The 15,693-nt window shown below is 45.5% G+C and overlaps 1 protein-coding gene across 1 annotated transcript in view; it reads left to right on the top strand.

Moving 5' to 3' along the window:
- Nucleotides 1-15,693, top strand: part of LOC115461128 (alcohol dehydrogenase 1-like) — a 110,204-nt gene that overhangs the window by 48,247 nt on the left and 46,264 nt on the right. Inside the window, exons 3-5 of the mRNA XM_030190724.1 lie at nucleotides 497-638; nucleotides 12,862-12,949; nucleotides 13,058-13,277. Coding sequence (XP_030046584.1) covers nucleotides 497-638; nucleotides 12,862-12,949; nucleotides 13,058-13,277 — 450 coding nt within the window. The remainder of the gene's footprint in view (nucleotides 1-496; nucleotides 639-12,861; nucleotides 12,950-13,057; nucleotides 13,278-15,693) is intronic.

The raw sequence follows: 15,693 nt of genomic DNA, 5'->3' as shown, positions 1-15,693 counted from the left end.
ACCTGTTCCTTTCCGGATCGGTAAGGGAAGGGCTTTTTCCATTCAGTTAGTGGGACCAGTGCACTACGAATGCTGGCTCCTCCCACAACCAAATGGCTTGGATTTGGTTGTTTCTGAGATGGGCATCCTCGTTTTCCATTATCGCTGAAAACCGGGGACGACCATCTTTAAGGTCGACCTAAATTTCATAATTTGGGCGTCCCCGACCGTATTATCAAAACGAAAGATGGACGTCCATCTTGTTTCGATAATATAGGTTGCCCCGCCCCTTTACAGGGCCATCCTTAGAGATGGGCGCTCCCGTTCGATTATCCCCCTCCACGTTACTATGTTTTTTCACGGGCAACGTGACGTTGTTGGTAGGTGTGGGGGAGGAACAAGAGAGTTCTCAGCCATTGGCTTTTAAATTTTGGACTGGTTTTTAGATTCAAAGAAAATGTATATGTTTTGAAAAATAGCCCTACAGGTTTGATGTGTTTTGTTTTTACTGACACAGATTTTGGCTTCTGGAATCTGTCGTTCAGATGAACATGTGGTGAATGGATCACTATCTTTAGTAACATTTCCAGTCATTTTGGGCCACGAAGGAGCTGGAGTTGTTGAGAGTGTTGGAGAAGGAGTGACCAGCGTAAAACCAGGTGAAGAATATTCTGCACTATGGACATACCTTTAATTTAGTTTTTTCACTTTAAGAAGATAATTTTATGAAAGGGTATCTACGCTCTCAAGGCGCATAGGTGCATATGTTGTATCTATTTTATAAAGTCAAAAGATGGAATGCACCTATGCTCTTTATAAATTTGTCTTCCTGAAAGATGCCACACAATTATACCTGCTCCAAGCCAGAATTAATTTTGTGGTTGTATATGCTGCCATGAGCCAGCACTCAAGTGTGTATTTTGTAACACAGACACAGGAGCCAACTTTTCAAAATGATTGGGGGTGCTCCTGTAAAAAGGAAAACAAAGCATGATGGATTATAGATACAGCTGACCAAGCCATATTTAAATGTAGAGCATAACAGGTAGTGCACATGCTGGGAGGACACGTCACTAAAAGAAGAGCTAGGGAAGCACTGAATATCCCACCAGTCTTGCTTCCTCTCAAACCCCTACTCATCCCAAACAATTCACCCCACATCTCCACCCTCTGCCTTCCTACCCATAGCCCATCTGTTCCATAGTCATATCCCTTCCAGTACAGCCTGGCCCGTCCATGCCACCTACATTCAGGAGGGATGGATTTTTTTTTTTTATTTATATGGAAAAGTGAAATGATGTTCCTCTCCATTCCTCTTTCAATTTGAGACTTGACTATAAGTCCCCTCCATTACAGAACTTTTTCAGACCATGGCATCTATACTGCTCAAACTCCCTGCTCCTCCCCTCCCCCCCCCCCCCCATGTGTTTTCAATAAAATTACATTTTTCCTGGTGACCGTAGAGCTGGAAGAGAATGGCAAAATACCAGCTATTTCTCACCCTTGACCAGCCTAGCTAGCACCAAAAATCTATTCTTTTTTGGCTGCAGCTTGTCTTGTATCCTCTGACTCTGCTTATTCTTGGTCTTTTCTTATGCTGACTCTCTGCCTTCATATTGCTTATCTTTTATGAATTATTTTTCAGTTTTCTAATTTCTTTTATTTCTTCTTTACTCCGTGTGTTTGTCTTACCATAGCCTCTCTACCTTCTCTTATCTCACTGCCTTCTAGTCTCACCCCTTTTTCTCACCTTCATGTCTCTTCTCTTCTTCTCTCCATCATGATCTCTTTCCTCTCACCTTTCTCTCAGTTCCTCTTTTCTCAGTCCCATCAGTTACACTCCATCTATTTCAGCTACTCTTTCCACTGCAGTTTGTGTATCCTTTGCCTGCTCTCTTCTCCCTCCCAGCTCCCTTTCCTCATCATAGCCCATGCTCCCTCTAAGCTCCTCAGAAAAGCTCCACTCACAGTTGCTGTCCCCAACACTCAGCCTCTCTTCCCTTTAGAGCTGCATTCAGCCACTTCCAGTTCCTTATAGCAACATTCTCTCTCCCAACTATTAAATCCTTTTAATTCACTTCACCCCTTCGTAGCTCCCACAGCTCCACTTCCAGCCTCTGTCCCCATTAGCCAGCCTCTCTTCTCCTTACAATTTTCTGCTTTTTCAAGCCACTTATAATTGAATTATTTTTCCCTGTCAGTAACCCTTTTCCCTCTTCTTAGCCCCCTGTATTCCTCTCCCCACAGCTCCACTCCCAGCACATCTTCCACTTTTACCTCCTTTCTGCTTCTTCTAGCCTTTCACAGCAGAATTCTCTCTCCTAGGCAGTAACCCCTTTCAATTTACTTACCCCTTCCTATTCCTCTCCCTACAGCTTCACTCTCAGCTTGTCCCCATCACCCAGCTTCTTTTCCCCTTACAACTGTTTTCTGCCTCCTCCTGCCTTTCACATTAGAATTCGCTCTCCTAGCCAATATATTCTTTCAGTCCCCTTTCTAGACCCTCTCTTCCTCTCCAGTACTTGTCTGTTTTTTTAACCTAATTGCTAAATGCATTTACTTTGGCAACACATGTAAAATTGTCATGCCAATAAAGTTTATCTGACTGTCTCCTTTTCCATAAGTGTCTATCTACTGCTCTTTCCTTCTCCATTGGCAGCTGCAGGCAGGAAGTATGTCTATCCTTGGTTCTCCAAAGACAAGCAGGCCAATATTCTCACTGATGGGTGACGTCACGTCGGCCCGGAGGACTTTCCAGCAAAGTCCATGACAAAAACAAAAATGTCTCCCGTCGCGCGGGCGGATGTAGTGCGCATGCGCGCGTCCACTTTCCCGCCCGTCGCGCGGGCACATTCCTCAGTTTTTTCTTCTCCGCATCTGAGGTGACACGGAGCTCGACTTTCGTCTTCGTGTTCCTGTGCCCGGAGGTGAAGATTCGAAGGAAAGAAGTATCCTTTCTAGTTATCTTAGTGTTTTTTCGTTTATTAAGTTTCCTTTCTTTTAGACTGCGATTTTATTTAAATCGCTCGGTCGGGTATTTTTTCCCGTTTTTCTTTTGTTTTTTTGTGTCATCTTTTTATAGACACAATCGCGTCTTTTGATTTGGCAGGGACAGTTTTTCCCGAGATGTCAACGAAGACGCCCAGCGGCTTCAAGCCTTGTGCCCGTGGTGTATTCAGTGCCTTGGGCCGGACCACCGCTCGGAGAGTTGTAAATTGTGTCTCGCCATGAAAAAGCAGACACTGCTCTCTCGAGATGCCCAGAGAGAAAAGATTTTTGGGCCCGGTGCTTCGGCGTCGGCGCTGTCGATGTCGTCTAAGTCGGCGCCCTCCAAATCGGCGCCGGGGAAGTCGGTGCCGGTGAAGTCGGTGCCGTCGAGGATGATGTCTTCGAGGCCGGCGTCGTCGAGGTCGACGTCGAAGGAGGCGTCGGCACCGGGAGATAGGGGACAGGCTGCCATTAGACCGATGCACGCTGGGAGCAGTGATGCATCGAGTGGGTCTCCACCCGCCTCGGCGCCTCCTGCTTTGCAGGCCCCCCGGGACCGTCCTGCGTCGGACCCGGCCCTGAAGAGACGTGTGGATTCCACGTCCTCTTCTCCGGTGCCGAGGAGTCTCGACGACATGCGTCGGGCGAAGGCCAAGAAGCATCGTCGTCGGTCTCCTTCGAGACACGGCACCGGGAGCTCCGGGTCATCGATACACTCGATACCCGAGAAGCGTCGGTGCCGAGAGGATCGCTCTCCCTCTATCACTGAGGTTCCGACGCGTGGGGTCGCTGGCAGCCGAGTCCCCACTCCCCAACCTCAGCAGACTTTGCCTCCGATGCCTCAACCGACCCCGCAGCCTCTTCCGGCACCAACTCTGGATGAGCGTATGCAGGCCATGTTCCCATTTTTTATGCACATGATGCAGCAGTGGCAGTCGGCATCGAGGTTGTCGGTACCGACGGCGTCGGCGGTGCTGGTGTCGATGCTTTCAGAGGCACCGGTGCCGACGGCGTCGAATGTGTCGACATTACCGATGCCGGATGTTTCTGCATCAGGCCTTCAGCCTGTGGTGAGGTCTGTCTCACCGGTGCCGCCTCCGGCGCCGGTGTCTTTGACTTCCCGAGTTGACTCTCCCGAGACATCGGGGCAGGAAGCTTCTCCGGAGTCTCAGGGACCATCAACTTCTCGGCATCATCATAGAGGCCGTCAAGCCTCTTCGTCGAGACGGGCTCAGATCCGGGCGGCTCTGTCTGAGCTTTTAGCCCCATCTGACAATACCTCATCTGAGGATGATGAAGGAGTGCATGGGGAGTTCTCTGGCGAGGATTCTCAAGGCATTCCATCTGACTCCACTCCCTCGCCACAGAGGCAGCTGTCTCCTCCCGAGAGCTTGTCTTTTTCATCTTTTGTTCGGGAGATGTCTGAGGCCATCCCCTTCCCCGTGGAAATTGTGGACGAGCCCAGAGCCAAAATGCTTGAGGTTCTGGACTATCCATCTCCACCTTCATCTTCTGCCACAGTTCCTTTTCATGAGACTCTTAAGGAACTTATGCTGAGGAACTGGGAGAAGCCTTTTTCTAGTCCAACCGTCCCCAAAAAAGTTGAGTCCCAATACCGGATCCACGGGGAACCCAGTCTCATGTAGACCCAATTGTCTCATGATTCAGCGGTGGTGGATTCCGCTCTCAGAAGAGCCAAGAGTTCCAGGAACTTCTCCTCGGCGCCCCCGGGGCGGGAGTTTGCAACTCTGGACTCTTTTGGGAGGAAGGCGTATCAGGCCGGTCTGCTCGCCACCAAGATCCAGTCATACCAACTCTTCACGAGTATTCATTTACGGAACTCTGTGAGGCAACTTGAGAGTTTGGTAGATACACTCCCTGAGGAGAAAGCCGAACCCTTTCGTCAAGTGATCAGGCAGCAGAAGGCGTGTCGCAAGTTCCTGTCCAGGGGCATTTTTGACACTTGCGATGTGGTATCTCGCTTTTCTGCTCAAGGTATAGCGATGCACAGGCTCTCATGGCTGCGTGCCTCTAACCTGGAGGAAAGAACTCAGCGGAAGATAGCAGATATCCCATGCCGGGGGGATCACCTTTTTGGAGAGAAGGTAGAAGAGATGATTGATCATCTCTACCAGCGTGATAACGCTATGGACCCTCTCTCCCGCCGGGCGCCTTCTGCAACCACTTCCACTGCTAGGAAGTTTTTTAAGGGAAAGAGAAGTGCTCCCTACGCTTCTAGGAACCGCAGGTACACTTCTTATTCCCGTCAGCCGGTTCAGGCTCGACCCCAGCCCGCTCGCTCTCGTCAGCAGCGGGCACCGAAGCAGCCCCCTGCAGCTCCCCAGCAAAAACCAGGGATGGGTTTTTGACTGGCTCCAGCAGAGCATAGCCAAAGTCAAAGTGCCTGTACCGAACGATCTGCCGGTCGGAGGGAGGTTAAAATTTTTTCACCAAAGGTGGCCTCTCTTAACCTCCGATCGGTGGGTTCTTCAAATAGTCCGGTACGGGTACACCCTCAATTTGATTTCCAAACCTCCAAATTGCCCACCAGGAGCTCAGTCTTTCAGCTCCTACCACAGGCAGGTACTTGCAGAGGAACTCTCCGCCCTTCTCAGCGCCAATGCGGTCGAGCCCGTTCCACCAGGGCAAGAAGGGCTGGGATTCTATTCCAGGTACTTCCTTGTGGAAAAGAAAACAGGGGGATGCGTCCCATCCTAGACCTAAGGGCCCTGAACAAATATCTGGTCAAAGAAAAGTTCAGGATGCTTTCCCTGGGCACTCTTCTTCCCATGATTCAGGAGAACGATTGGCTATGCTCTCTGGACTTGAAGGACGCTTACACTCACATATCGATACTTCCAGCTCACAGGAAGTATCTTCGATTTCGGCTGGGATCACAGCACTTTCAGTACTGTGTTTTGCCTTTTGGCTTGGCGTCTGCACCCAGGGTTTTTACAAAGTGCCTGGCAGTTGTGGCAGCGTCGCTACGCAGACTGGGAGTGCATGTGTTCCCTTATCTGGACGATTGGCTGGTGAAGAACACCTCTCCGCAAGAAACTTTGCAGTCCATGCGGATGACTACTCAGGTGCTAGAGATGCTGGGCTTTGTCATCAATTATCCCAAGTCCCATCTCGTCCCAGTTCAAAAATTGGAATTCATAGGAGCTCTGTTGTGCACACAGACAGCTTGTGCTTATCTCCCAGGACCCAGAGCAGACAGACTTCTGTCTCTGGTTTCCAAAGTACAAGCATCTCAGCAGGTCACAGCTCGGCAGATGTTGAGATTGCTTGGCCACATGGCCTCCACAGTTCATGTGACACCCATGGCACGTCTACACATGAGATCGGCTCAATTGTCCCTAGCTTCTCAGTGGTTTCAGGCCACAGGGAATCTAGAGGATGTTGTCCGGCTGTCCACCAATTTTCGCAATTCCCTCAGTTGGTGGACCATTCGATCCAATCTGGTCTTGGGACGCCCATTCCAAATTCCTCAGCCTCAAAAAGTGCTGACGACGGATGCATCCCTCCTCGGGTGGGGAGCGCATGTAGATGGGCTTCACACTCAAGGAGCTTGGTCTCTTCAGGAGAGGCATCTCCAGATCAACCTCCTGGAATTGCGAGCGATCTGGAACGCTCTGAAGGCCTTCAGAGATCGGCTAGCCAACAAAATTGTTCTCATTCAGACAGACAATCAAGTGGCGATGTATTACACCAACAAGCAAGGGGGTACCGGATCTCGTCCTCTGTGCCAGGAGGCCGTGCAGATGTGGCTATGGGCCTATCAAAACGGAATGTTTCTCCAAGCCACTTATCTAGCCGGTGTAAACAACGGTCTGGCCGACAGGCTGAGCAGAGTTATGCGGCCTCACGAGTGGTCCTTGAACATGACTATTGCCAAAAAGATCTTTCGAGTTTGGGGAACTCCATCGATAGATCTTTTTGCTTCCCAGGACACTCACAAGGTTCCTCAATTCTGTTCCAGACTTCAGGCCCACGGCAGACTAGCGTCGGATGCCTTCCTCCTTTTTTGGGGGACAGGACTCCTGTATGCTTATCCTCCCAACCCTTTAGTGGGGAAGACTCTCCTGAAACTCAAGCAGGACCAGGGAACCATGATTCTGATAGTGCCTTTTTGGCCCCGCCAGATATGGTTTCCCCTTCTCCTGGAGCTTTCTTCAGAAGAACCATGGAGATTGGACTGTTTTCCGACCCTCATTACTCAGAACGAGGGAGCGCTTCTACATCCCAACCTCCGGTCTCTAGCTCTCACGGCCTGGATGTTGCGAGCATAGAGGTTGCCTCCTTTGGTCTCTCTGAGGGTGTCTTCAGAGTCCTGTTTGCTTCCAGAAAAGATTCCACACATAAGTGTTATGCTTTTAAATGGAGGAGGTTTGCCGTCTGGTGTGACAGCAACGGTCTAGATCCTTTCTCTTGTCCTGCACAGATCTTGCTTGAGTACCTTCTGCATTTATCCGAGTCTGGTCTTAAAACCAACTCGGTCAAGGTTCATCTTAGCGCAATCAGTGCTTATCATTCTCATGTTGATGGTTTGCCTATCTCTGGACAGCCTTGTCATGCGTTTCATGAGGGGTTTGTTTTTGTCAAAGCCCCCTGTCAAACCTCCTCCAGTGCCATGGGATCTCAATGTCGTCCTCACCCAGCTGATGACCACTCCTTTTGAGCCACTGGATTCCTGTCATCTGAAGTACTTGACCTTAAAGGTCATTTTCTTGGTGGCTGTTACTTCAGCTCGTAGGGTCAGTGAGCTTCAAGCCCTGGTAGTTCATGCACCATTCCTTGTCTTTCATCATGACAGAGTAGTCCTCCGCACGCACCCGAAGTTTTTACCGAAGGTGGTGTCGGAGTTCCATCTGAACCAGTCAATTGTCTTGCCAACATTTTTTCCCCCTCCTCACATGAGCCCGGGCGAAAGCAAGTTGCACACTTTGGACTGTAAAAGAGCACTGGCCTGTTACGTGGAGCGGACACGCCCCTTCAGACAGTCCGCCCATCTGTTTATTTCTTTTAATCCCAATAAGAGGGGAGTTGCTGTCGGAAAACGCACCATTTCTAATTGGCTAGCAGATTGCATTTCTTTCTCTTACGCCCAAGCTGGGCTGACTTTGGATGGCCATGTCACGGCTCATAATGTTAGAGCCATGGCGGCGTCACTGGCTCATCTAAAGTCAGCCACCATAGAAGAAATTTGCAAAGCTGCGACGTGGTCTTCAATCCACACATTCACATCACATTACTGCCTTCAGCAGCATAGCCGACGCGACAGTCGGTTTGGGCAGTCGGTGCTGCAGAGTCTGGGGTTTAGAATCCAACTCCACCCCCCTAGGCCCATTTTATTCTGTTCCAGGCTGCACTCTCAGTTAGTTGAATTTGGTTTCAGGTCAATTTTGTTTTTTGTCCTCGCCGTTGCGGGACCCAATTGACCATTCTTTGTTGTGTTGAGTGAGCCTGGGGGCTAGGGATACCCCATCAGTGAGAATATTGGCCTGCTTGTCTTTGGAGAAAGAGTAGTTACTCACCTGTAACAGGTGTTCTCCGAAGACAGCAGGCAATATATTCTCACAACCCTCCCACCTCCCCTTTGGAGTTGTATTCCTCTAATTCTCGTAATTAACTGAGGAATGTGCCCGCGCGATGGGCGGGAAAGTGGACGCGCGCATGCGCACTACATCCGCCCGCGCGACGGGAGACATTTTTGTTTTTGTCATGGACTTTGCTGGAAAGTCCTCCGGGCCGACGTGACGTCACCCATCAGTGAGAATATATTGCCTGCTGTCTTCGGAGAACACCTGTTACAGGTGAGTAACTACTCTTTACTACCAAGAAGATTAGATTGAGAACAGGAGATGGCATGATGTCAAAAAGCTGAAGCCAGTTAGGTAGATATCCCTTTCCCTCGCCTCTGCATATCCGTCATCCCCTTTCACCCAAAACAAAGCAACCAAACCTATGAGCTGCTCTACCCACGTTGTCATTCTTTATTGTTTGTAGCATTATTATTTGATTTCACTTACATTTTCAAATATACCAGCTTGTGCAGCATACAGATATACACAGAGGAAGAATTGGTTTCATCAGTTAGAGCAGTAATTAGTTCTAAATTGTAAGTCATTGTGTCATTTGGAGGGGCTGGTTATAGGACTCCCTGTATTCGTGCAGAGATGTTTTCACCTAGTAATCAGGTGCTTAACAATAAGTCTTACTATAATAAGAACAATTTAAACAAAAAACATTAATTAGGTTGAAACCTGGGAGCATTTAACAATTTTTTCCTGTGCCTACATCAAAAGAAAAAGATGGCATGTGGGAACTTACTCCTTTTGTTTTGTAGAATGCAGCTGTATATTATAAAAATGCAGTTGCCTTTTTTTATTACTACTATTTCATAGCGGGGTATTGAATAATGAGGGAAGGGCTTCCTTCATTTAGAAGTTCTGTCCAGAGTCAGTGTAAATGTGCCAACATTTTCCAGTTCGGCACACTATTAGCTACCAAATTCATACAAAGTTAATTATGTTCAGTGGAAAATAAATCTGTTGGTTCAGGCTGCTTGCTTTGTGAATATTCCATCACTGTTTCATTATTGCTACCAAGTATTACATATTAAGGGCATTTGCTTTAAACTTTGTTTTAATTCACTTATCCATACCTTACATGCACATGGTTTTGATTTTAAAACCCAAAGATGAATCCAAAGGGTGATTGAACAATTAGGTATAAATAAATTGTGTTGTTTCTGACTTTACTTGTTTTGGACTGCTTTGGGTCCTACTGATTTGTACATCTGTTGTCTTGAATTTTGGAATGTGTGTATGAATGCCTGTTCTGGTATGTGCATGTGATAATGTTTGAATAACTGACTATTTTATGGCTATGATTTCTGAACATACGGGATCATTAAATGACAGTCTTTTTTTAAATGCCCAGTTGGGTATATATGCTAATCTCAACTTTGTTAATTGCTTCAGACATATCCATCTTCTATTATTCTGTCTCATTGTATTTTCAAATGTAAGCCACATTGAACCCTCCACCTTTTAAGACACTGCATATCCAATTGGATGGTGATGGCACAAGGAAAGCAAGTTTGGTCCAGTGAAGACTAACTCAAAATAATCTGTTCCTTAGCTGGGCTCTAGTATTTCCATATTGAAAATGCGATCATACAATGCTCTGTGGTTATGTTCCACTAATAAGTTAAATGATTTACTAGCATTCTTGAAATGATTATATAACCTTTGGATACATGACTAGGAACAAAAACATACTTATTTATTCAATATCACAATTCTTCATGTACAGCCACAAAACAACCTTTTAGGGTGGATAATGTTCACAATGAGCTCCTTTTATTATCAACCAGATGGAATAGAGAAGAGTTTTCAGTTTTGGCACAGTATAAGTCATCACAAGAACAAAAATATATGAAAACCAATGGACTGCATTAAGGCCTTATAGTCCGTTTAGTTATGTTTAAACAAAAGAGATCTGCAAGAAACAAAATATTTATTTTTATTTTGACTTATAAAACCACTTATCCCTGAAACATGATCAAAACAGAATAATCCATTTGTGTATCTAAAATGTAAACTTCTACAAAACAGATGATATAAAGATGTGATTCCATGTGCCCCAGTGAAAGGAGAGCTTAATTGTATTCCCATTTAATTTCTATATATTCCATCTTTATAACACCAGGCTTCCCAAGGCAGATTACAACAATAGTTAAGATGAACACATCAGGAAACAGGATATCCTCACTGAAATTTGGTCACCTGTATTTTATAGAACAGTGTAGAAATATGAGCATGAAATACAGTTTATAACTGCTGTTTCTACCAGCTACATTAATTTTTAAAGTTGTTTTAATGATATTCAATTTTTATTTCACAATATTTATATCTACATATTGGAAGCTTTCAAAAAAATTAAAAAGCTGTCAAATAAGTACAAAAGAAATCTGTTGTCCTCCACTTTTTAAGGCACTGCCTATCCAACTGGAACAACTTTTGACTTTTTACAAATGGACCACATATAGGCAATCCGTTATTTCTAATAGTCTTTTGCTATTGTTTTCAATAACGTTTGATATTGTTTTGGGTGAGCGAAAATCTACTGCCAGCAAGCTCTGCCTACTCATTTTAGCCCATATAATGGTCTAGATAAGCGTATACAGTCTCTTGTTCTCAATCTAACCTCCTTGGTTACTACAGCTCCCTCTTCCCCCTGAAACCTATCAGTCAGACACAGCCAGTCAATAGGCTGCAACACCTACTTCCTCCTGCAGCCCATTGGTCAAACACAGCATACAATAGGCTACAGGCAGAGGCAGGAGCAGAAACACATCCTTCCTGCCTTCCTCTGCTGTCTTGTAACATGGATATTTCAGCTCCAAATTTAATAAATCATATCAGAATATAATGGGGACGCTCAGGCACCAATAGCACTGGTGCCTATGAGCATTGATGTATGTCAGGCTGAAGTGCCTATTGATATCTTGACCACACTGTAACCTGGTTGAAGAGCCACACAGAAATTGAAATACCCTATCTCCAGCTAATATGAAGGGAATGCTGCGAAACCTGTTAATCCTCTACACGCCTGGTAGAAACCCTCCTAAATTCCAGGAGTAGAGAATGACACGGGGATGGGGACAGAGCTTGCGAGGACGGGGCGGGGACAAATCCCATGGGGACAGGGACAGAGCCCACGAGGACGGGGACAAACTTTGTCCCTGTGTCATTTTCTACTTTGAAGCCTGTTAATGAACTGGTCTGTTATTTATGTTTGAGTGATGCAGGCAATAATATTTTGATTTTTTGGAAAAACAAACAACATGCTGGCCACAACTTTGCATGAGGGATCCTGTACATCCTGCTACCATCAAATTTTCTAAGAAGACGTTTTCTATTGCAGGAAGGACTGTGGAAGACAGGAGAGCTAGACTGAATCCTGAGATTGTTGATGACTTATTCATCCACAGATTAAAAATTCTATTTCTCCCCTACAAGGGTATACAGAACGGGTTGTATTTTGTATTCCTGGATATTTTAACAGGGTGGATTAGGATTCCTTTGGGTAGTATAAGTAAACTATTGTTGGGGTTGGAAGGATAGAGGGTGGTGATGGGAGGGTTATAGTTGCTCATTGCTATTGTTTTCTACTTATGATTTATAAACAACAATTGCACAGCATATTTTTCCTCTTTATACTTTAATAAAAAGATTTAAATATAAAATCATAAGTGTTCAAGGCTTCTGCAGATGAGAACAGAGCCCACGGGGATGGGGACAGAACCTGCAGGAATGGAGCGGGGATGGAGACAGAACCCATGGGGATGGGGCGGGGACGGTATCATTCTCTACCCAGGAGCTCACTAGGGGGGGATATCAGGCCACAGAGTCCTCTTTCCTTCTTCCTACCCCTGGCAGAACTTGCCCACTTGCACTGAATAAATTGTGTTATAGGTGTTTTAGGCAGGAACAATCCCACTTGCTCTCACCCTACTGGCTCTGATTTTCAAAATGATGCTGGTCACCTTAGTGCTTTACTTTGCCCCATATGTGCTAAAAGAATCTACGTATTATGAGTGGGTTGCTAACTGGGGGCATAATACTATAGCTTATATATGTCAGCAAAGCCCAAGTATGTGTGGCATTGTAGTCCCCTGACTTAAATAACTGCACATGTGCTATGGCAGCTGTTCGGACTTGTACTGCACTCGAGCTGGGAAATTTTCAGTCACACCATTTTACCTGAATAAAAAACCTATTTCCCAACTAAATCACTTTGAAAATTGAAGCGTTCCTTTGATAACACTTAAACATGTTTCTATTTTATCTTACAATTTGATTTTTGTTTTGTTCTTCTTTGTAGGAGATAAGGTCATTCCACTTTCTATGCCACAATGTGGAAAGTGTGTCTGCTGCCTGAACCCAAAGTGTAACCTGTGTCAACTGAATGAGTTTGTTTGTTTTCATTTGTTTATACTTTGATAGTGTCAGTGTTTATTCTAGGATTTTACTGTTGCTTTGTTGTATTGAATCATTCTGTGGTTTTCACTCCTGAATAGCATTCATAATTTCACTGGGCAGATGGCAGATGGCAGTTCTAGGTTTACCTGCAAAGGACAGCAGGTTTGGAACTTCGCATGCACTAGCACCTTCACCGAATACACAGTTGTGGATGAAACTTCAGTTGCCAAAATTGATAACAAAGCTCCCGCAGATAAGGTCTGCCTAATTGGCTGTGGGTTTTCCACTGGTTATGGTTCTGCAGTCAATGTTGCCAAGGTAAGCATCACAATGTTAGCAAAGAGGCAAACAGGAAGATGCAGGAACTGGTCTCCTAGTTCTGAATGGAGATTGGCCCAAGCCTTAAAGTGCAGTGAATAAATTATTAATAATTCTTAAGCTAGCCCTGTTACTGGCACTTGCTGAAATGTTGCCATTAGTGGGCGGTCATTAAAAGCAATTACCACATAAGCACTTACCACCACCTATTTTTTTAATGTTTATTTATAATTTTGCCAACATAACATATTAATCAAGGCACATTATATCTTGTGACTCATGTTACAATGTAGAAATTTTAAATTGCCTATACATAGAAAACATGTAAACATATTAAACAGAATATCCTCAAATGTCTGCCTCAATGCTTTCACTTCCCTCCCCCCCCCCCCCCCCCTGGTTTAAACTCCCCCCACCCCAATAACCGTCTGGAAAAAGTTATGAAGTTGTAGTTTGGTTGGCTTTTTTCCATTTGTCATATACTTCCCACAGTTTATAATATTGAACAATCTGTCCCCTTCTGAGAGCTGTAAGCTTTGACATCAGCTGGATCCTGTCCAGTTTTTCCATAACCGACTGGAGCCCCGGCAGACATGGTTTTTTCCAGGCTGTCGCAATTGTCAATTTGCATGCCACAAACAAATAGGTGGCAAAGTGGTGAATAGAACCCTGGACTCCCTTCGGCTTAAAATGTAGTAGACAATGGTCCATGCTTAAGGGATAAGTCACCTCTGTTATCTTATATAGTGTATCTAATATCTCTGACCAAAGCTGGCGTGTATGTGTACAGGTCCACCAAATGTGGAACATGTCTCCCCTTAAACCACACTGTCGCCAACAGAGATCAGAACCTGATTTTCACCAATCTGCTAGGAGAATAGTACTAACAATATAAGATCTTGTAGCCAATTTCAACCAGTGCACTTGATATTGATACTCGTAACAGTGACCTGAGGGACTGTGACCACCTAGTGGCCTCGTAGGTCACTCCCATTGCAGATTCCATTTGCATATGTAATACTCTAATGGATTATCAGGTGCTAGGAGGGCCTTATATAAACGAGTAATCCCACCTCTGTCTCCCCCCTTTTGCATACTCTGTTCCATGAGGGTTTCCGACAGATTTAGTTCTTCTTCTGCCCGTCTCTTAATAAAGTCTCGTACCTGGAAATATTGTAAGGCTTGTAAAGGGGAGAGCCCATGTCCCTGACATAGGTCTGCATAGGAAACTATGTTATCTTGTTCATACATCTGGCCTAGCTCAGAGAGGCCTAGTTTTTCCCATTCCAAATATGCTGCATCCATTTGACCCAGACCAAAGTGGGGGGCAAATCTGAGAAACATATGTCCTCTCAGGGAAGAGTTTTTCTCGCACTCTGTACCATGTCAACATGGGCCAGCACAATAGAGGTGGGCTTTCTTTTGTTATTTCCCTGAGTTTAGTACTCGACAGCCAGGGTATTGCCTGCAGTGGAATTGGGTCTAACCACCATTCATCCAGTTTGATTCCTATTTTATCTGACTTTTGTACCCAGGATGCTAAGATTTTTAAGTGAGCAGCTTGATAATATGCCTGGAAAGATGGGACCCTCATCCCTCCTCTATCCTTTGGTTGATATAGCATTTCGCTGCGTACCCTTGGGGGTTTCTTTTTCCAAATGAAAGCAAATACTTTCCTCTGCAGGTTCCTCAAAAATCCCTCTGGTATGTCTATGGGGAGCGCCATGAATAAGTATAGTATTTTAGGGAGAATTATCATTTTTACCGCACTAATTCTGCCCATCCATGAAAGGGTCAGTCCCTCCCATTTCTCTAATTCCTTAAAGAGGTCACGTACTTTGTCAGGAAAATTGTATTTGAATAGTTCATCCACGTTTCGTGGTATATTAACTCCTAGACAGCATATGTAGTTGGTGGCCCAACGGAATGGGAACTGCCGCTTTAATTGTTCTATTACCTCTCCTGGGACCATGACCCCTAATGCCTCAGATTTGTCATAATTGATCTTAAAACCCGATACCACTCCATAGCCCTGGGTCATCTCTTTGATCTGTGGGAAGGAGATTGCTGGATCTTTCAAAATGAGTAAAATGTCGTCTGCAAATAAAAGAAGCTTGGTTTCCATGCCTGCCCATCTCAAGCCTCTGATCTCATTCTGGGCTCTGATTTGTATAGCTAGCAGTTCCATTACCAGGGCAAATAGCAATGGTGACAGGGCACAACCTTGTCTGGTGCCTCTCTTAAGTTTGAGCGGACACGAGAGATGGCCATTCACCCGCACCATGGCTTTCGGGGTATCATAGATCAAATGCAGCCAAGTCCTAAATTGTCCCAGGATACCCATCTGCTCTGTTACCGCAAATAAAAAGGGCCAACTCACTCTGTCAAATGCCTTTTCGGCATCTAGTGACAGTAG

The sequence above is a fragment of the Microcaecilia unicolor genome, chromosome 2 (assembly GCF_901765095.1).
Source record: "Microcaecilia unicolor chromosome 2, aMicUni1.1, whole genome shotgun sequence".
In the NCBI taxonomy this organism is placed as follows: domain Eukaryota; kingdom Metazoa; phylum Chordata; class Amphibia; order Gymnophiona; family Siphonopidae; genus Microcaecilia; species Microcaecilia unicolor.
This window is presented reverse-complemented; position numbering and strand designations above follow the sequence as displayed.